Source organism: Panthera pardus, unplaced genomic scaffold (assembly GCF_024362965.1).
Source record: "Panthera pardus isolate Hobbes unplaced genomic scaffold, ASM2436296v1 HiC_scaffold_296, whole genome shotgun sequence".
Taxonomy (NCBI): domain Eukaryota; kingdom Metazoa; phylum Chordata; class Mammalia; order Carnivora; family Felidae; genus Panthera; species Panthera pardus.
Genome location: NW_026526872.1, coordinates 38642 through 60899, shown reverse-complemented (window position 1 = coordinate 60899; position 22258 = coordinate 38642). Strand labels below are relative to the sequence as shown.

Sequence of the window (22258 nt, the reverse complement as noted above, 5' to 3'; positions counted from 1 at the left end):
AAATTACATTTTCATGAGAGCACTAATTATCTTGTGGTGAAAAGTTCACCATAAAGCCAGAAGCCCTGGGGCGCCTAGGGGGTTCAGTGGGTTAAGCGTCTGATTCTTGGTTTGGGCTCAGGTCATGATCTCACTGTTTCTGAGTTCAAGACCCATATCAGGCCCTGTGCTGGTGGCATGGGGCCTGCTTGGGATTCTCTCTCTCTCTCTCTCTCTCTCCTTCTCTCTGCCCCTCCCTTGCTTGCTGTCTTTCTCTCTCTCTCTCTTTCAAAATAAATAAACTTAAAAAAAAAAAAAAGCCAGAATCCCCTCCTCTGTATCACACCCCTCGGCCTCACTCTGGCCAGGACTCAGGTGGCCCCCAGGCTGGGTGGGGGCAGGAGGGGCTTTGAAAAGGCCACTTGAAACCCAAGAATTTAAAGTTTACCAAGACTGATTTCAAGCTTATTGCCAGTGAAATTATTTTTTATTATTTCGTATAACTTTCTAAGAAATTCTGAAGAATTTCCTTAAAGGCTACTTAGGTTCATAACAGTTGTCAACATTCCTAAGTAACACAAGTGAAAACATCACACCAAGTCTGTCCTGAATCTTGGAGCACGATGGGGACGTGTTTGAAAAATTATGAATGGCTTTCAAGTATGGCTTCCAGGTGGAGTGAGGCGCAGGGGTGGTCAAAGTCTTTCCGTTTAGCACAAGTCAGGGTGCGCACAGGCTCCCTTCTTTCCTTGACTCTGGGTGCAGGACCCAGCACTCCGCTTGGAAGAAGCCGGGCCACCGGCTGCCACTGGTGCCTGCATAGAGTCGAGGGCTGCACTGCATCATGAACACGGCGGGAGCGCCTGCCGGCCTCAGGCCAGTCAGGCATCATGGGAGTCGGGGTGAGCGCCTGCCCTGGACTCAGGGGCTTCCGTGGCAGGGCGGACACAAGTTGTGCTGACAGAGATATCCAGGTTGACCCTGGTCTCTCCCTGAGCATCGAGCGGGCTCTCTGCTTCCTAGCTGGGTGGCGATGCCCGGCCCCAAGTCTCCTCTTTTATCTGTCCTGGAAGCTGGATGTCCTCTCCATTGCACACCTGGCCATCTGCAGGCTTCCTGGTGGTGATGACAGTGGCAGGCTCCATGCCGTAGACCTGCTGCCTCTCCAAGGGGACATCCATGTGCGGCACATTCTGGCTGCTGGAGGGCAGTGTGTGCGGGAGCCTGAGTTTCTTCAGGGCTGCCTCCCGAGCCCGGATCTCTAAGGCCATTGGTGTGCGGACAGCCCATTTGGCCAGTGTGGGCTCCTTGTCTCCTGCAGAGCAAAAGAAAGTGCCATGAGCACCTGAGGGCGGTGAGCAGAAGGCGCGCCCAGTCCTTGGCCCCGGGTGCAGAACCGGCCCTCTGCAAGGAAGGCCAAGGACAGGTTCCTGGTGCAGTCCGTCCTGACATCTTGCCAGGAGGGCAGCTGCTTCTGCACAGAACATCTGTGTCTGCACACACAGCCCTGCTCAGCGGGTCAGCGGGAACCCTCCTCCACCTATCCCCCATGCTGGGATCCCCGTACTGGGCATCTCCTCAGACCCAGCAGCAATGCTCATGGCTCCTGGTGCAGCGGGCAGGCATTTCCCCACCCACACCCAGGATGACTGGCGGTGCCGACGGCCTTGTCCACCAGTTGTGGGTGCAGCACTGGCCCAGCCCACCAGCCACGTGCACGTCCCAGGCCCACCTGTGCCAGTCCTCAGTGATGTCAGACTCACACCTGCTCATGTGACAGGGACCTCACCCCACCACATGTGGTTTTCAGTCACATTTCCCGGAGGATGGCAGCAGGTACACACTTGTTTGTGGGTCTTCTGGGTTCCCTGTTCCCTGAAGTGCCTAGTCATCATGTGTCTACGTTTTTCCTGCTGGTGTCATAGTACTTTGTGTCCTGGACACCAATTTTTGTCAGCTATGTGTTACAAATATTTTCCCAATTTTTGACAGCCTCCCTTTGTATCTGGGTGTGATCTAATTTCTGTGTATCTTCCTTTAGGGACAGTGCCTTAAAGAAAATCTTGCTTAAGGACCCTCAGTCACCATGAGGACATAAGGACAGTACCAGGAGTGCCCGGGGGGGCTCAGTCTGTGAAGCATCGGACTCTGGGTCTCGGTTCAGGTCAAAATCTCATGGTTTCCTGGGATCGAGCCCCGCATCGGGCTCTGTGCTGACAGTGCTAAGCCTGCTTGGGATTCTCTCTTTCCCTGGCTCTCCACCCCTCCCCTATTCTCCGTCTCTCCCAAAATAAATAAATAAATTAAAAAAAAGAAGATAGTACCAAATATTATCTTCCAGTTTGTATAGTTGTCCCTTCACGCATTATGTCTTTAGTCCACGTGGAATTAATTTGTGTCAACGGTACAAGGTGGGGTCTGGTTTCATTAGTGTTATTCCCACACGGCACCAAATGTTTCCGCGTTTATGAAACAATCTACCCACCCCTGCTCGTCAGTCGCCCCACACCAGAAACAGTGTCCCTGTGCCCACTGACGTGCTCGCGGCCCCTGCAAGCCACCACACCAGGCCCTGTGCTTATTTCTGCACAGACACCACTCTGTCTTTGATTCACAAGCTTCGTGGAAGCAGCCCAGCCAGACATCCTAAATTGCTCCTTTTCTGCTTCTTGGCATTCTTGATCCTTTGCAGTTCCACACACATCTCAGACGCAGGGTTTCGAGCTGGCATCCTGCACTGGCCTCTCTGGGAGGCCTGGCACGCACTCTGTGAACTGTGTCTGTCCGCACTCATCAGGCTCCTTAAAACGTCTCTCTGCAAGTTTTATCATTTTCTCCATGAGTCCGGCATGTCTTTTGTTAGGTCTGTTCCTAGGGACATTGCTTTCTAAAAATGCTACGAAAATGGTCTATTTTTCACTCCCTAACATTCCTTACTTCTGTGTGAAGTGCCTGTTTCACTTTCACCTTAAAACGTGCATCAGCCAGGAGGGCAGCCCTGGGCTGATGGCCCCCTGTACTGCAGGCAGGACTCCACTCTGCTGTAGCTTCCATTACAACGAGTGTAGCTAGTCGATATTCCCTGGAAGGACTCCCCTTTTTTATCGCCAAATATTTAAAAATACGCATTTTATTTGTCTCTGGAGTGTGCCAGCTTGCTCACGACATATCTACAGTCTCATTTGCTGTTCCTGGACTCATTGGACCCGAGTGTGTGCGGGTTTGCAGTGCAGGGCCCTCAGCCCCACTGCCTCGCACAATGCCCCCTGAGCAGCCCTCCTTGCAGGGGAGCCCGCTCACACCACAGACCCAAGCCCCACCTCCGGTCACGCTCTCCGCCTGTCGTCCCTTCTTTGAGTGTCAGGTAACTTCTCCAGTTCCAGCTTCGAGCTCACGAACTCCAACTGTGACCCGTGTGCTACAAAACCCTCAGTCAGCTGCCCCACGTCAGTGGTATTTTCTGCAGCTCTAAGTTTTATTTGGTTTCTCTTCAAATACACGTGCAATTTAAACAAGTTTTCTGTTCTCTTCAGATGTTTTCCCCTTTGCCTGTTGTTTCCCCAAACAACAACCACAGTTACTTTGCATTTGGTCCTTGAGCCCAACTCCCAACATGTGTCTTTTTCGGTGGTGTCCTTGGCCTCCATGAGGGCGTGGCCATGTGGGATGAGAGCGGCTGGTATCTTCCCAGCTCCTGCGAGGGGAGCGCCTCTCGGCACCTGCAAATGGCTGGTCCAGAATCACTTGGTGTTAATCCTCAGCTTGAGGAGTTTGGGGATTTTCTCAGCTCCTTTCGGCTCCAAGGTTCATTCTTGTGTCTTGTGGGAGCGGAGCACGGGGTTCCTCCGGGCTCACCACTACAATGCACGTGTAGCCATTTGAGTCCCGATTTTACAGGATGACTTATCGGCCTTCCATTCTGGCTGCGCCCTGAGCTTGGGCCTGTCTCTCCCTTATGTGAGGCCGTGAGAACCCGGCTCACCAGGGAGGCAGGGACTCTTGGGACATAGGCTGCAGGTGCCCACGGGGCTCTCTGTGGGTTTTTTCTTTGCCTCTGTCCCTGGCTGAGGACCCCTTGTTCTTACCTGTCCACAAGCACCACACCCACATGGACAGCGTGCACATGCATGTGCCTGTGGTGTCAGTCCACTCAGGAGCCAACCTGCCATGTACCCAGACCTGAGGCTCAGGCTCCCTGTCACTTATGCCACTTGCTTGTATTTTATGTTTCTTAAAATCCAGCTTTGGCCCTTTCTGGAATCACGCAGAAATCAAACTCACCCTCTCAGCCTCCACCTCTTTTCTAGAAACAGGAGCCACTGACTCCTGCGGCCACAGGTGTGTTGAAAGGTCAGCCTCCACCTCTTTTCTAGAAACAGGAGCACTGGAGAATTGCACTGTGAGCTCTGAAGTGATGGTGGCAGCAGGAGGCGTCATCGTGGCCAAGGGTAGGTAGTTGTTTAAAAGCTGAGTGGTGAACATTTCCTTAGATGAGGTGGGGCCGTCTCAGAAGGACTCTGGAAGGGTCAGGCGAGTGAACAATGAAATCACCGTGCATTTCGGCAGACAGCGTGCGGGTGGTGGAGTCTGAGCCTCTAACAGAGCACATCAGGCCTTTAGTTCCAGTCACTAGTCAAACTCTCCGTGGCCCTCGCTCTGGTGCCATCATTAGGCTGGCCACCCCTGCACGTCAGGGTCCATGGCTCACATCGGCAGCCACAGCAACGCCATCCAGGGCCAGCTCCTACCTTGCCGGCACTCTGCCAGCGGGGCGTTCAGCCCCACGTCTTGCACCTGCTGCTTTGTGGCACACAGAGCAGGTGGTGGGGCTAGCGTGGGGACGCCAGGCACCATTGGCAGACACTACGTGAGCCCAAGCTTGTCCTCCTTGCCACTGAGACAACAAGCGTCCTAGCCTTTGACTCCCCACCGGTGATTTCTCCCTCTCCTTGTTTTTCTGGAGAAAACATTTTCCTCTTTAGGGAATCAAACTTGGGTGGATGTCAACTCCCACACTGTGTGATGTCTTACCTGAAGCTGGGCCTTTGCCCTCAGCACTGTCTCCTTCCACAGGCAAACTCATTTCCTGTTGGTCCTTTAAGACCTGCAGAGAAATAACAGGAAATACGTGACATGGCATCTCTCGCACTGCCAAAGGGGACAGAATGTAGCAGCAAGAGCACAATTTGGAGATGGAGCCATGACGGGCTCTGGGACACTGGCAGCCATCTCGCCTCTTGAGTTCAGAGCACTCACTTGTATGTGGGGCTGCTGATGAGGCTGCGCTGGGGGGGTGGCTTTTCCCTCTGCATGCGCATCAGGACAGAGACAAGTGGTGCTTTTCCTGATGAGCAGGAGGGTCTCCTGGGGGCCAGCAAAGCCTATTTGGACCATTGGCATGGGGGGAAGACACAACACAGGCCGCCTCATCTTGCTTGGCACCTTCTCTGCACAATCTGCTTGCTGGTGGTGAGTTCTGGCTACCCAGGGGCCCCGAATGTCTTCACACCGTCTCTCGAAAGCAGGAGGTTTCTCCCTTGCCCTGGTGCTACTGGGCCTGCTGACGGTGACTTCAAATCCCCTGCACAGACGACAGGGGAGAGCCTGGCTCTTGCCAAATGGCCGGGGACGGTGCTCCTTCTGACTTACAGGGCTGCGGTGGGACTGGACTGTGCAGCTGTGCACAACTTTCCTTGGAAGGTTCTGCAAGTCCAGTGTCTCTAGGAGATCTCTAAACCCGTACATGCCTTTGTCCTCCTCCCAGAGCCAGCTCTTGAGAATTAGTCAAGATACAAACTGAGGCATGAATGAGGTTAAATAGGAAGGAAATGAAAGGGGAGCCTCATGAACAATGGCTCCCTGAAGAAGAGGAAGCAAACGGGAACAGACTGCAGAAAAGCCAGGCGTGAGGACAATGCTGTTGAGATGGACAGGCCCCCAGGAGACCCAACGCAGAGGCAGTTGTGGGAGCTGAGGTGGGGGCAGGGCTCTGACGGGTAAGAGGTGGGGGCGCCGGCCACAGAGGGCCACAGAGTGGGCAGCAACCTGATAGAGGCAGGACATGTAAGAAAACCCCACAGAAGGAGGTGATGGAGCTTGGAAGCAAAGGTGATCAAGGTATTACTGAAATGATGCCCCAGGGAAGCACACTGTTTGTTTAGAATGAAAACAGAAACACAATGGAGCCGGGCAGTGGAACAGTGGAGGCCTGCCTGCGGGGTAGAGATTTGTGGGGAGGTGGTGACACGTGTTCTCAGAGTGCACATCGGCATCCTTCACCTGAGGACAAAGCCAGGGAACAGGAAGCATGACCAGATGTGACCACTGTGCTAAAGAGAGCCTTTGGGGTCAACTATTCCAGACTCTGAAGCCAGACCAGACATGGTGCACAGCACCAGGGAAGGGATGCTGTCCAACTCTCCCGAGTGAGTGGTGTCAACAAAGCAGCGACAAACCCACCCTTGGTCGTCCTGTGGCTACAGGCCAACAGCCTTCATTCCTGTGCAGGCAGTAGGGACTCTGTACTCCAAAACTTGTCTGTTGTGCCTTTGGTTGGTCTGGTCTGGTCATGTCCCGAGGGGCCGGCACAAGGGCTCGCTTGCCCTGGCCCCCTTGGCAGCAGTAGCTGTCTTTGGGAGCATCTAATGGGACACTTATTCCCCTTATTTGCAGCCAGACATTGAAGGAAAACACTGGCTGACCACAGAGATAATGAGAGAAACTTTGCAACAACAAATACATGTTTTGCAAAAGTAGCTTGGGAGAGTCACAAACTGACAGTTCAACAAGCAAAGATCTACAATCCCAAGCAGTGGGAGAATCTAATGTCCAGACTTAACCACATTATAATACTCAGAATATACAGTTCTCAACAAAAAATTATAAAACATCCAGAGAAACAGGAAAATATGGCGCATTCAAAGGAGAAAAATAATTTGACAGAATTTCCTGGAAGAAGCCCAGACATTTGAATTAGTAGTCACGGACATTAGGTCAGTTATCTTAAATGTGCTCAATGAGCCAAGGTGAAGAATTAAAGGAAGTCATGAAAATACCGAATGAACAAAAAAGAAAATCAATAAAGAGATAGAATTACAAAAAAGAACCAAATTCTGCCACCGAAAAGTGTGAAATTAAAAATTCACTAGAAGAGTTCACAACAGAGCAGGAGAAGAAAGGATCGGTGAGGCTGAAGACAATTGAAATTCTCCAACCTGAGGACCATGGAGAAAAATGGAACAAAGGAAAATGAAGAGCACCTGGTGGACCTGAGGCCCAGAAGGAGAAGAGAGGGGGCAGAGAGAAAAAGTATCTGAAGAAACACAGCCTGCACGCTTTCCAAATCCGATGGAAGATATGGATCTACACATCCAAGAAGCTCAACAAACTCCAAGCAAGATAAACTCAGAAGGGTTCACACCAAGACACAGCATTGCCAGATTCTCAGAACCCAAAGAGAGGAGTCTGAAAGCATTGAGAGAGAAGTGGTTAATCACATACAAGGGGCCTCAGTAAGATCAACAGCTGATTTCTCATCAGAAACCATGGAGTCCAGAGGGCACCTTTCAAGTCCTGGAAGGAAAATCAATCTGCCGACCAAGAATTCTAAATCCAGCAAAACCATATTTTGGGAATAAAGAAGAAATTAAGATGTTCTTAGATAAACAAAAGCTGAGAGAACTCATGAGCAACAGACCTCCCCTACAAGAAATGCTAAAGGGAGATATTTAGGCTAAAACAGAGGCTCTAGACAGTAGATGAAATAAAGTACGCTCAAAAAGATAACCACACAGGTTGAGACATAAGCCAGGATTGTCGTACTTTGGTTTGTAACTCCTCTTCTTCTCTAGGTGACTTAAAAGACCAATTCACAGAATAATTATAAATCTTTCTTAATGGGCACACAATGTGTAAAGATGTAACAATATAAAGGAAGAGGTAGGAAGATGTATAGGATCAGAGTATATATTACCGAAATTAACGTAGTATTATTCAAACTAGACTCTTATAAGTTTAAGGTATTAATTGTAATCCCCAAGGTAACCAGTAAGAAGGTAACTAAAAAGTATAAGCAAAAGGAAAGAAGATGGGAATCACAATGGCACAGTATGCAAATTCAACTAAATACAGAAAGGCAGTAGTGGAGGAAGTATGGAATAAAAAGTATACGAGACATACAAAAAATAAATCAGTGGGGGAAAGAAGGTCCATTTGATGTTTAGCGAAAGCAGCTGGAACAACAGAAACCCACCTGGAACGGATGAAGCTGGATCCCTACCTCACACTAAACACACCAATGATCCACAGAGTGAGGACTCAACTCTCAAAAGCAAATGTTGAAAATTAGTAGTGGAAAGTATAGATGACTGTCTTTTAGAAGATTGGGTTCAAGATTAAACGAGACCAAAAAGCATTATCATAAAATATGCACAAGTGTGAGTGTGACTCTGACTCATCAAATGTTGAGTTCAGCTAAGCATCGAGTCGAGTTGCTGTGACACTCTATCTGTAATTCACCCAACTAATGAGGCGTTTGTATCAAGCATATATAAAGAACACAAATATATCTATAAGAAAAGCAGAAACAGGCCAGGAGGAAAATGGGCCAACGACAAGAGCAAGCACTTCCCACAGAAGGAAATTCACGTGGCTAATGCACATTCAGCACCATCGGTGGTGAGGGGAAGGCTGGGAGGGATCATGAGCCGCCAGCCGCACCACTAGGTGCCCCGGGTGTTGGGGACGACACGGACCCACGGGGCTCTGAATATGCATACGCTTCTGCGGGACTGCAGACCGAGCACCCCTGTAGAAGAGTCTGGCCTTGTAGAAGAGATGGCCTACTGCTCATCACAGAGGCCTGCACGGGGGCACACGTCCTGCTGGCCCACAGCAGAGGGGAGTTACAAGAAGCAGTCGCAGAAGGAAGGCAAATGAGCTCCGCCACCCGGGACAGGGAACCACCGTTTTGACCGAGAGGTGATTCCCCCAAATTCCAAACATCACATACACACTATGTCCTTTCTGTGAAGTAAAGAGTAACCGATGTGTTGTGAGCATCTATTTTTTAGGAATACGTATGATGTGAAACACTGAAGTGAAAGGAAAACATGAGAACAAAGAGCGTGGCCAAGCCACATACACAGAAGCAGACCACATGTGGCTGGGCCACACAGAAGCTGACCACATCAGGACCCTGCCTTTTTCTGGGGGGGTGGGGTGATGCTTCATCTGTTACCAAAAATAAATAAAATACTGAGTAAACTTAGGAAGCAGGTAATGCAGAGATCAGTGATGAGTCTGTGTCCTCAGATGAGGATTATAATTAATGGGCAGCAAGGTCCAAAGCAGGTGTGATGGGGGACGGGGGTTACCATTTACTGAGCACCAGTCCCAGCTGGACACCGGCAGCAGGACTCGGGACCCCACACAGAGTCCATGCATATCTTGCAAGCGTGCAGACCCAGGCACTCCAGGAGGTTAAAGAACTTACTCTGGGCTGTGGAACCAGTCACGCTTGCACACCAGAGTGGACTCCAAGTCCAAGTGTGTCTTATGGCGCCCATTTTTCTCTAATGACTCTGCTAAGAGCTACGGGCCTTGGGGTCACCCGCAGAGGGGTGGGCCTGGTGTGAAGTGGGGCACACAGGGTGTCAGGATTAAACGCGGGTTCCAGAATGAGCAGAGAGGAAGCCCCAGCCCGGGGAACGGCGTGAGTTCAGTGAATGTGCATGGGCGGCTGAGCACCAGGGTCTGAGGGGCCCTCTCAAGTGCAGTCAAGCTCGAAGCCGAGGCTTCCAGCACATTGTCTGGAGCCTCGTGCTGTTACAGAAGCAACTCAGGCCCCACTGGCTGGGTGGCCTCGTGAGCCACTCTGGAAGGGAGCACACAGAAGGATGGACGGTGGGACCCGGGTCCTCCACAGCCCTGCCTCGCTGGGTTCTACACTCACCTGCTGGTGAGGCTGCCACCATACTGTGTCTACCTGTGTCTCCTGCCTGGCCACACAGGCCACCCCACACGCCCTGTCCTGGGGCCATGAGCGTATCATCTGCAGGCTTCCTCACTCAACCCCGTGTGTGGCTCACACGCTCTGTGTTGACCGTCAGTTATACACACCCCTTCTCTATCCCAACATTTATCCTCAACATTTATTATGAAAAACTCCAAACACACAGAAAGTTGAAGGGATTACACAGGACACCCTGAAAACACCCACTGCTGAGAGTCTATCACAGCGGGCGTTCTGCTCTGTGTCACCTACCACGTGGCCATCACCAGCATGTGGCACCAGAGCACACATACGAGGCTTGTTTTAGGGACACCTGTCTGGGGACTCCGCTTCTCACACACACGGGCCCCTGTCAGGAGCGTGATCTGCTCTCGCTTCTCCTCCTACTCCACACACACCGTCGGTGCTCTTTGTGTAGTGGCCCAGGCACCCAGTAAATGCAGAACACCAGTGCGACCAGCATCCAGGTATGGTGCTGAGCCCAGCTTACGAGGGAGCCCCAAGCCCTACATCTGAGCACAGGCTCACCTTCAGTGGCAGGTGGTCCTCTGTGCCGGCGGCCAAGGTGGGGTGTAGGGTGAAGTCACTGGATAGCGACAAGGACACCTTGCTCCCAGGTAGGCTAGGGCAGAGCAGGGAAGGAGGAACACATTACAGAGCAGGCCCTCGCTGGGCGGGCTAGCACGTGGGGACCCTGCAGGCTCCACGGTGTCCGTGGACATCTCCCCGCTGGGGCCCCCTCTTATCTGCAGGCTCGGGAGCAGGCAGCGCCTGGAGGCTGAGTGCCAGAGGGGGTCCCGCGCCATAAACATGCAGAAGGTTCATGCGAGAAGGACACTGCAGGCTTCCACCACCAGCGGAAAATTAAAACAAGCCACCCCGTGGATTTCTGCTGACAGAAATGCCTTTAAAACCAGACAGAAGCAGCTTCACCTGCATGATGGACCCTCCCCCTTATTCATATATTCACTGTTTGGCTGATTTGTACATAACCAGCAGACCATACACCCTAGACAGATAAACAGCCGGAAAGAAGTACTCCCAATAAGTTTGTCTGCCAGCGACCGCCAGGAACACAGGCTGCATTAAGTCCTACAAGGTTTCCCTGTGATCGACGTCCCAGGGAGGCCCTGGGTAGGTGGGCCTCGAGGACTAAGACTCGGGTGAGGCCTCAGGAGCAGGCCACGGAAGGTGTCTAAAGCGCTAGCTGCTCAACTGGGTCCAAACTCTTTGGTTACCAAAGAAACATTTTCTGCAACAATCCCTGCGGGCCAGAGCAGGAGTGTGTGTGTGTGTGTGTGTGTGTGTGTGTGTGTGTGTGGTGGGTGACATTCAAGTAAATAACTTGCCCTTTTTAATTTTACTTCAAATGCATTAAAGGGCACTTGGTACAAAGTTACTGAGGTTGTGAAGTCAGGATACAATATTCAGACACTTACAACTGCGAAATATTCCCCAGAACCATCCTTCCAGGAACAGAGGGAGCCTGTGCTCACCGTGTGCTCAGGGAAATGTAGGGGAGACAGCACAGACCTCGCTGACACGGGTGCTGTGAAGCCTCCTGTTACTCATACTCCAGGAGAAGATGACGTCTTGTCAAGGGGACGGTAGTCACCGTGTTTCGCTACACCTGATTTATTCTCTAAAATGTGTGCTTGAAGCTGGGCCATGATGTGAAAGGGGCTACTCTCTGTCTCTGTGGCACAGGAGGGGCAGAGGCCGTGTGCTCCCCAGGGGCCTGCAAGGTGCAGTCACCCACCTGGCACACGGTGAGCCCTGCCACTGCTGCACACGGTCATGGACCGCGGTGTCCTCTGCAAGCGGCACATGCTCACAGACAGAAAGTAGACGGGCATCGCTTACACCTGTGCACTAGCTCACATGTTACTTGTGAAGAACCTAGAGAGGTCTCATCGCAAGCTCCAGTGAGCGGAGTATGGCGAGCCCTTCGGGGGGCAGTCCGCATCTGTGACGTCAAGGGAAACTGGTTTGTCTTCGATCACGTCATCACAGTACCCCAAGGTTTCCCACAAAAGACTGTGTTCCTCGGGAATCATGGTGAAGGCTTTGAGACACGGGAAGCACCTGCAGGAGGCTCAGAGACTCACCCGAGGGCAGATAAAGTCAGGCTGTTGTCTATTTCCTGTGAGAGAAGAAATGATTGTTCACGACAGGAAACAAGATGGAGTGGTCAATGTCGAGCTTATTGTTAAACAAAACCCACATTCTTTATTACCCGATTTGGAGCAAACATTCTCAGGGTCCCAGGGTCAGGGAAGGGGTCTGTGAGGGAGCGCACTCCACAGCCAGTGCCCACACTGGCCAAGGGGCCCGCTCAGGACCGGTATGTGTCACACACGGCCACCGGCGGGCCCTGACCTCTGTGGCAGGTCTGCATGCGGGCAGCTGCCAAGACTGAGGCGCACAGAAGAGGGGCCGCCTGAGGACTCGGAGGGCTGAGGGGAGACACCCCAGGAGAGTCTGACCTTGACAGCACCTGGGTCTCAGGGCAGTCAATACCTAAGTACGGTATTTTTTTTTTTTTTTAGTTTTTTTATTTTTTTAAAATATACATCCAAATTAGCATATAGTGCAACAATGATTTCAGGAGTAGATTCCTTAGTGCCTCTTACCCATTTAGCCCATCCCCCCTCCCACAACCCCTTCCATAACCCTCTGTTTGTTCTCCATATTTATGAGTCTCTTCTGTTTTGTCCCCCTCCCTGTTTTTATATTATTTTTGCTTCCCTTCCTTTGTGTTCATCTGTTTTGTGTCTTAAAGTCCTCATATGAGTGAAGTCCTATGATTTTTGTCTTTCTCTGACTGACTATTTCACTTAGCATAATACCCTCCAGTTCCATCCACGTAGTTGCAAATGGCAAGATTTCATTCTTTTTGATTGCCAAGTAATACTCCATTGTATATACCACATTTTCTTTATCCATTCATCCATTGATGGACATTTGGGCTCTTTCCATACTTTGGCTATTGTTGATAGTGCTGCTATAAACATTGGGGTGGATGTGTCCCTTTGAAGCAGCACACCTGTATCCCCTGGATAAATACCTAGTAGTGCAATTGCTGGGTCATAGGGTAGTTCTATTTTTAGCTTTTTGAGGAAGCTCCATACTATTTTCCCGAGTGGCTGCACCAGCTTGCATTCCCAGTACGGTGTTATTTTTATTTCACAATGGATATCTGGTTGTTCCAGGACCATTTGTTGAAATTTTCACTTCTCCCCAAAGGATTGCCTTGGCCATAAATGTGAAGGCTTACTTCTAGAATTTTTATTCTATTCCATTGACTACACTAACCTGATTACTATAGCTTTTTAGTAAATTTTGAAGTCAGATTGTATAATTCTTCCAATTTTGTTCTCTTTTCAAAATTGTTCTGGCTACTCTAGGTACTCTGAATTTCCATGTACATTTTATGATCAGCTTGTTGGTTAAAAAACAACAACAACAACAACACACAAAAAAACAGAACCTCCTAGGAATTCAATAGGGATTGTACTATGTCCATAGATCAGTTTTGGGGGAAATGCTATCTTAACAATATTGAGTGTTCATATCCATGAACGTTGTATATCTTTCCATTATTTTAAATGTCTTCAGTTTCTCTCAGCAACGACTTATAACTTTCAATGTATAGACTTTACTACAGTTTTGTTAAATTCATTATTGTTAATGCTATTGTTAATAAAATAACTAATATTATTTTCAGTGGCATTTTTGCCAAATACAGAAATATGATTGGACTTGCTATTTTTTTTAACAATACAAAGTCAAAAGATTTGTTTTTTAACAACTGTTTCCATTCCAGATAATGGCAAATTACATAAAACTTTTCTAGGTCAGCCAAGGCAATGGAGAAATTTTTACTTTGACCACGTGGTGGCAATTTGCTGTGGAGCTAGCTGGAGGCACGCAGAGGTTCCTGACGCCAGGTAGGGACTGTATTTGATTTCAGGTGTGCTCTGGATAACACTGAAGATAAATGTCCCAGAGCTTACTGGAGAGCACTTTACCTGCCTCTTGCAAAGCTATTTCATTACTAGTAGTTTTGTTTTTTGTTTTGTTTGTATTTTAGAATCATGTTGTCTGTGATCAACACAGTTTCACTTTCTATTCTTTATTCCTTTTTCTTGTCTTATTGCACCAGCTGGAACTTCAGTACATCCTTGCCTTGATCCCGGTTTTAAGAGGGATGTACTCAGTCTTTCACCAGGAAGTATGTTAGTTGTATTTAATAGGTGTATTGCATAGGTCAGAATGAAGATCTTTTCATTTCATTCCTAATTTGTTGAGAATATTTTTTTGTCACACGTAAGAGTTTCTTATTGGCAACTCCCTTTCTGAATTGACATCGCCATATTATTGTCATTTATTGTTGGTATTTTGTAGAATGTCAAATAATTTTCACATAGCCATGGTACTTAATCCTGCATGCTGCTAGATTCGGTTTGCTAACACTTAATCAATGGTGTCTGTCTGTGTTTTCTTGAAGGATTTTGCCTCGTGATATTCTTTTGGGATGACATTGTCTGGCTTTGGTATCAGGTTGGAACTGGCCTCACAGAACAGGTCTCCCTTCTTCTATATTCTGAGAGGGTGTGTGTCATTATTTTTTAAAAATTCAGTAGAATTCGACAGTGTTGGTGATTTGTGTAAATTGGCTGGAAAGGTAACTACCTTTCTTAAGTGAGAAATGCATTTTTCAACACTGGAAGATTTAGAATGAATATACAAATGTTTAAAAGCTCCAGACCCCATGCTATTACTACTGTGGCACTAGAAAGCCATATGACCATATCTGGCATATACAGTTTTGAAAACAGAAGAAAATGTATCCTCAGGGGTGTGGGGTGGGGAGGGTTTAAGCCGGTGGGATCCTAAAGCTCCACGCACACCAAGAGGCGAGCCCAGCCATCAAAGTGGGATGATGATCTATCTCAGATAATCCACAGAGGGATTAAACGTGATGATGGATGACAAGTGTCCAGCAGAGTGACAATGAACGGTCACAGCTTCCTTGGATTCCTGAGACAGGATGGGAATAAGGTGGCCCTGAGACTGCTCTACTACACATTCTAGAGGCGAGCTCCAGAGCCACACACCAGAGAGAGGGCTTCCACATGTTCGCCTGGACACACGTTATAACCAGCGGGGGTACATGGCCCTCACGGTCATACATGGTCAACACCCACATGGTCATCACATCTTTGCTTCTTGAGATGTGTCCTTCATGTCACTCAGAAGCTGTGTGGCCACCACCACCCAAGAAGGGATGGCAGGGATGGGGCGCCAATAGATGCTATCACTGCCACAGCCACCATTGTGACCCCTGGAATGGAGCATCAGCCTGGTCTCCATGCATGTAAAGTGTGTACTTGTTGGAAGGCTTGATGGGAGCGAGTGGCGGGGAGGGGTCATGCCATAATTGTGTTGGCTACGGTTTAAGCTGTGACTTGGCCAGTCACACACAGTCCCCACTGAAGACCGGCCTCCAGCATCTCCAACACGGAGCTCTGACTCCAGGCTCTGCAATGAACGCAGTGGACCAGATATGTCCCTCCTCCCCGCTGACCTGGGAGATGAGCAGGGGCACCCTTCTGCCGTGACAGTAAGTGGGTCACTGAGCCCTTCCTGGCCAGAATCCCGCCAGCTTGCTGGAGTGCACACATGTCACCCAAGCACACGTGTGATGCTTCCGTTCCAGTAGCACCCATTTTTCCGTCATGTTTCTCTGCTCACACACATGCCCTGTGTTTTAGATCGTTTGTGCTGCCCGCCTTGTTTCCCTTTATCCCCCTCCCACCACTGTCCTGTTCAAGCAGTGTCCCCGGAGGACACCATAAATGCCTTAAACCAGCCAGACAAGCAGATCCAAATACTGTCCTGCCCTTGCTCTTGTGGGGAGCTTAGACTCAGCACTGGACCCCACCCGGCCGTGCCTCACTTACCATCACCCACAAGTCCTCCATGAACGTGTTGGTGGAGGAGGGTGGACCTGAGTGCACATCCAGCAGCAGGTGGTTGAACTTCACTCTGTGAGATGGCAGGGGGAAGGGGAGACACTCATCAACAAGGACGGCCACTGCTTCCTGGAGGGGATACTGATGGCTGCCGGAAACCACAGGCCACAGCATCACACAGCCTCCTTACCACCCTTTCCCCTCAGGTCCACTGCATGGTGGGAGACCCCGGGAGGGCAGGGGAGGAGCACCTAAAGGGAGAGCTGCAGGAGCAGCAGGGGGTGTCAGGAAGAAGGGGTGCCCCTGCAGATCAGGAGGGGATTTGGGAAGAGACCCTGGGTTTGGAAGGAAAGAGATGTTCAGGAATTACCAAGAGCAATGGTGGGGATGTAGGTCGTGGGACACTCAGCTAACTGAACTGTGCAAGTGGATTGAACAGTGTCCACCAATGACCTCACATTGCTGTAAGGGGGGTTTTCAGATGCAGCGACTCTAGCAGCTCAAGGTGTCATCACCTGAGACCAGGGTCAGCCCGACGACCGCATCCGTGCAAGAGGACAGGCCCTCAGCCCGACGACCGTGTCCGTGCAAGAGGACAGGCCAGCCCTCGGCCCGACGACCGAGTCTGTGCAAGAAGACAGGCCTTCGGCCCGACTACCACGTCCATACAAGAGGACAGGCCCTTAGCCCAATGACCGCATCCGTGCAAGAAGACAGGCCCTTAGCCCGATGGCCGTGTCCATGCAAGAGGACAGGTCAGCCCTCGGCCCGACCACCATGTCCGTGCAAGAGGACAGGCCCTAGCCCGACGACCGCGTCTGTGCAAGAGGACAGGTAGGCCCTCAGCGGGATGACCACTTCCATGCCAGAAGACAGTCAGGCCCTTGGCCTGACGACCGCATCCGTGCAAGAGGACAGGCAGGCCCTCCTGGTTCGTTAATTTTCAATCATTCTTGCCAGAAAGGGGCAAAATGGGAAAACTGAAGAGACAAAGGGAAAACAGCGTCAGGTTCGAGCCAAGGAGAGAAGCCAAGTGCAGGTCCTATGACTGGGGACATGTCGAGGTGAGTCCGGCTCCAGCCTCCAGAGCAGTGAGACGGTACATTTCTATTTTTTAAGCCACCTGTTTTGTGGTCCTTTGTCAGGGCAGCCCTGGCAGACCGAGACCCTCACCCTAACGTGAGCATATTTCTCATTTCTCCATGTTCTGAGGTGACTTTCCACGCTGGTACAGTTTCAAAGTGGAGACCAAGTGCACGTTTTAAAATGTGTGCTTACCCTGGGTTGTGACCTTCATAATGGGCCACTTTCTGCTTCTGTGACTTTGCAGGGGTGCACTTTGGGTGCGTGTGTGCCTGCAGGGCTGTCCTCTGTGTGACTCCTCGCAGGCTCAGAATGAGCAGGCATGGCTCAGGAGAGACGGGAAACTAGGTATTATCGGAGGTCATAAAAAGGAGGCTGGGACCCGCTCCCCACACGTTCTCCGACTGACACACAGAATAAATGAGCGCTGACGCTGGTGTGCTAGTTCAGATGCAAGTTGTCCACAGGGAGAGAATTACTGCATTTCCCCAAGCACGTGGAGCGCAAAAGGTCCCTGCGTAGCTGTACGTGGTACTGTTACGTTAAACAGAGCTATTTCCTACTGTGTTGTCACATTATTTAAAAATATCCCATCAGAGATGAGTCACTTTCCAAAGCAATTTGACTTAAGATCGCGTAGCCATTTTCATTCAGAGAGAACAAGTCCAACAAGCTTACAACCTACCTGTGTGAGGGTGATTTCAGGTCACCTGTGGCTGCCTGTGGGGGTAAAGGAAAAAGAAGAAGAAATTGTTGGTACTGAGGCTATTCGTAGGAAATCAAGTCCGTCATTAGTTTCAGGTGCGTGTGGCTCAGAGACTTCCCAGGAAGGGGTCTCTGTGTCAGAGGTTAAGAATACATTGAAGATTTTAAGAAACTGTCAAACTACTTTCCACAGTGGTATCACTGTAAACCCCCGACGACTTTGCACACCTAGCTACGGGCCTCCGGTTCCTCTGTGTCTCCCGCTGCTGGTGCCGGTACCCTTTCTCAGGGAGCCGTTCCAACTGTCTTACCGTGGCTTTAGTTGCACTTTCCTAGTGGTGAATGATGTTGAACATCTTGTCAGGTGATTATCTGCCACCCATATATCCTATTTGGTAAAGTTTATTAGAATCTTTTCCCCATTTTAAAAATGGGGCCGTTTTTCCCTATTAAGTGTTGAGAGTTGTTTATTTATTCTGGATTTAAGTACAGGGTTTGCAAATATTTATTCCAACCTGTGACTTACATTTTTATTTTTGCAGTGGTGAATTCTGAACAGGAAATGCTTTCTTTTATAAAAAAGTCAAATTTTCCACTTTCTTCATAGTGGTTTTGGTGCCCATATTAAAGAAAACTTTGTCTACCTCAAGATCACAAAGGTTTTCTTCTGTTTTCTTCCTAAAGTGTTATAGGTTAGCCCCTAAATTCAGAACTGTGGTTGATTTTGAGTTATTTTTGTGTGTATGGTGAGAAGCAGCTATTAAGCTCTTCCCCGCCCTCTTTTTTTACATATGGTCATCCAATTGTTCTGGCACAGCTTATTAAAGATACTCTCATCTCTCCCTGTTTAATTATCCTGGCACCTCTGTTTAACACCCACTGATCAGGTTTTATTTCTGGACTTTCTATTCTGTTCCCTTGACCTGCATGTCTACCCTCACTGGGCACACCACCCTCACGGCTCACACTGTCCTGACTACTGTAGCTTGATAGTTCATTTTTAAGTCAGATTGAGTAAGTCCTCCAATTTGCTGCTTCTTTTTCTAAATTCTTTTGGTCACTCTACGTCCTTTGGATTTCTGTATCTATTTTAGGGTTGGCTTGCTATTTCCTTAAAGAAAAAAGCTTGCTGGAAACTCAATAGGGCTCATGGTAATTATGTAGATCAATTTTGGGGGGAGTTTTCTATCATGACAATATTTTGCGTTCCAGTCCACAAATATTCTAAATCTTTCCGTTTATTTGGATTGTGTTCAGTTTCTCTCATCGATAGTTTGTAGCTTTAAGTATACACATTTGGTGCTTGTTTTATTTTATTTTATTATTTTCAATGCTATTACAGATGGAATGGTTTTCTTAATATCATTTTGAGATTTTTCATTGTTAGTATACAGAAATATAATGGGGGTTATTATATTCATTTTGTATTCTACCACCTTGCTGAGCTATCTTATTATTTCTACTATATTTTTTGCAGATTTGTTAGAAGCATGTTTCCTGCAAATAAAATCAGGTTCATTTTCAAATCTGTATGTCTTTGTATTTCTTGCTGTATTACACTGGCTGGAACTTTAGTAAAATGTCAAACAGAAGTTTGAGGTGGACATTCTTGCCTCAGTCTCAATCTGTGAAGAGCAGACATAAACAGACACACACACACACACACACACCCCTTACTCCACGTCTGTGTCCTATAGTTATTCCGTAACACTTTTTTAAGAATGGACAATTTCAAACACCCAGAAAAGTGGAAAGGATTGTACAAGAATGCCCAAACACTCAACTTCTCGGTTCTATCATCATTAAAATTTTGCTGTGAATATTTCTTTTTAACCATGTGACTATCCATCCATCATTTTATTTTCTGGTGCTTTTCAAAGCCAGCAGGACACAGACATCAATACCCTTCGTTAAAGCACACGGATGCCACTTCAGTCTTCGCACACCCAGATTGCATTGCATTTATCTCTTTCTCCCCCCTTACACACACACACACACACACACACACACACACACACACACTATAAGCCCTACAGTTAAGGATATTTTCTGTCAGTTTTTCTTCTCTTCTCCCTCCACCTTTGTTCCCATACGAGTAGCATGCCTGGGTACTGAGTAAATGCTTCAAACCAGTCAAACAAGCAATCCCAAGCGTTTTCTGTCCTCATTCTGGGGGCAGCCTGAGACCTTTCACATGCCCAGCGGCTCTCACCTGCAGCGGGGAGCTCTCCTCACACGTGGTGATGGTGGAACGCAGACCCGGGCACCTCAGCTGCGGCGGGGCCTCCTTGCGCTGCTCTCTACAGGGATGGGGCAAAAGGGAGGACAGACTTCCATGAGCAAAGAAGGGCCTTGCTTTGTGTAGTGAGCTCAGAGAGCACCGCTGACGGCTGCAAAGCTCCATGCACTGGCTGCCATCGTGACATGCTCATCTGCAGAGCCTCAGAGCCAGGAGCTCCTGGGAGGCCGTCCGTGTGCCCTCGGGTTGGCTGCACAACGGAGGACACGGCGCAGGAGCACCATCCATAAAGGTCTATGACTGCTTGCCGGTGGGAGGCCACAGGGGTGCTTCTTCCTGCTGCGGCACCCCCACGCTGGGCCACTGCGTTCTTGAGTCTGTGTGTGCAGCAGGGCTCAGTTACAAATGGACAAAGTGACCTGCCTTGGAGACCATGGCATTGTCACTTTGTGCTCATTCCTTGCAGCAACTGTAGGAAACTGAGGACTGTCCTTGATTACCCAAGTAGGTCCAATGCAATCACACGAATCCTTAAAAACTGAGAAATGAGGAAAAGGAGGAAGTCCGAGAGATCTAAAATATGAAGAGACTAGACCCACCATTACCAACTTAGAGATGGAAGGGCCACATAGCAAGAGTGGGAAAGCAACAGCTGCACTGGCATTCTCTATCTGCCCCGAAGCAGACTCTTCCCCATAACCTCCAGAAGGGAGGGCTGACCTGGTGAGCCGTGACTGTTGCCTTGGGAGGCACCAATCAGGGACCCAGCTGAGCTTGCCAGGCACATGACCCACAAGCGCTTTCAGACGAGTCTTAGTTCAAGCCACTACATTTGTGGGAATTTGCCAGATAGCAATAAAAAATTAATACAAGCCACTTGATGGACATTAGCTGAGCAGAACACCTGTAGAATTAGGCAAGAAGTATCTTCACACGTGTGATCCTACTTTTGCAGCAGATTAATGGTCCAGAGGAAATACTCCCAATAAATTGGTCTGATACCTACTAATAGAGAGAAGCACCCTAGAGAGTGCTACACTAAGTTCTCCCCTAAAATATACCAGTGATTTACATCATGGAACTCCACAGGCACTTACTGAGTGGATTTTTCTTTTGGGGGGATTGACAGAGTGCCATGTGATTTAAAGATACTCTTTGATCTCTTGGAGCTGACATTCTGACAGTGGGCTTTGCCTAACATGTAAGTTACACGTGAGTGTCCAGGTCAAACTAGGGACACTTCTGCAGGAAAGAGAGGCCACTGGGACAGATGGCCCAGCGCATTGAGAGGGCTTGTCTCTCAACACAATCGACCTTTCAATACAAAGGTTAGCAGCTCCCTTTCCAGTTGGAGAAGGGAACACTATAGTGATTGAAAATAAGAAATAACATTCCAGAAATGAGGAATATGGTCCCTCCCAAAGATGAAGTAACTTATATTCATAAAAATTATGTTTCTTTTTCTTTTAACTATGTCCACGATGTATGGAATTTTTTTAAGTGTATTTATTTATTTTGACAGAGAGAGGCCTTGGGGAGAAGGGGCAGAGAGAGAGGCAGAGAGAATCCCAAGCAGGCTCACTGCTGCCAGCACAGAGCCCAACGTGGGGCTCAACCCCACAAACCGTGAGATCATGACCTCAGTAGAAACCAAGTGTCCCATGCTTAACCGCCTGAGCCACCCAGTGGCACCACAATATATGGAATTTTTAAAAGGGGCTCTAAAGAGTTGAACAATGTGATTACAATTTTATAAAAACAAAGCATTGTGAGTATAACTCACAAAATAATACTAAAACGGAACTTGGAAGACAGTCCTCGGAGCACCAGCAGTGACTGCAGTGCGTGGGGCGGCCAGAGACTTGAGGTCCCCAGTTCCTGCGCAGTGTCCACACCGACTGCCCAAAAACGGGGTTAGTCTCAGTTGCTTCTAGAGGCGGCTGGCCCCCAGGCTGGACAGGGCGAGGGGCACGTGCTCAGATTGTACCTAAAGGACCGCAGTGTGGCAATGCTTCAAGTGAAACTCCAAACGACCCGGGTTTTCCCAGAAGCATGGCTACCGGGTGTCTAAGGAAACAAATGCAAAAGGAATGAGCGGATTCTTTGGAGGGATTCCCGATCCTCGGTCGAGAACCAGCACCAGCCCTGTGACCTGCCCAGCTCCACCAGAACATGGGAGTCGCCCCCCACCCGTTTCTGCGAGGGCCGAACTTCCGAGAGCACCACAGAACTGGGGCACTTACGGCCCGCTCCCCCAGGGGA

General features: G+C 49.2%; 1 protein-coding gene across 1 annotated transcript; it reads right to left on the bottom strand.

Annotated features, from left to right (window-relative positions):
* Positions 1 to 345: 345 nt before the first annotated feature.
* On the bottom strand, positions 346 to 22240 carry LOC128774134 (uncharacterized). Its single transcript, XM_053892157.1, has 7 exons — positions 19970 to 22240; positions 17738 to 17772; positions 15958 to 16042; positions 12100 to 12134; positions 10520 to 10613; positions 5011 to 5083; positions 346 to 1294 (listed from the first exon to the last, which is right to left on the bottom strand). The coding sequence occupies exons 1-7, from the start codon at positions 20159 to 20161 to the stop codon at positions 999 to 1001; spliced, it is 810 nt and encodes a 269-aa protein (XP_053748132.1). The 5' UTR covers positions 20162 to 22240; the 3' UTR covers positions 346 to 998.
* Between the last annotated feature and the right edge of the window lie 18 nt (positions 22241 to 22258).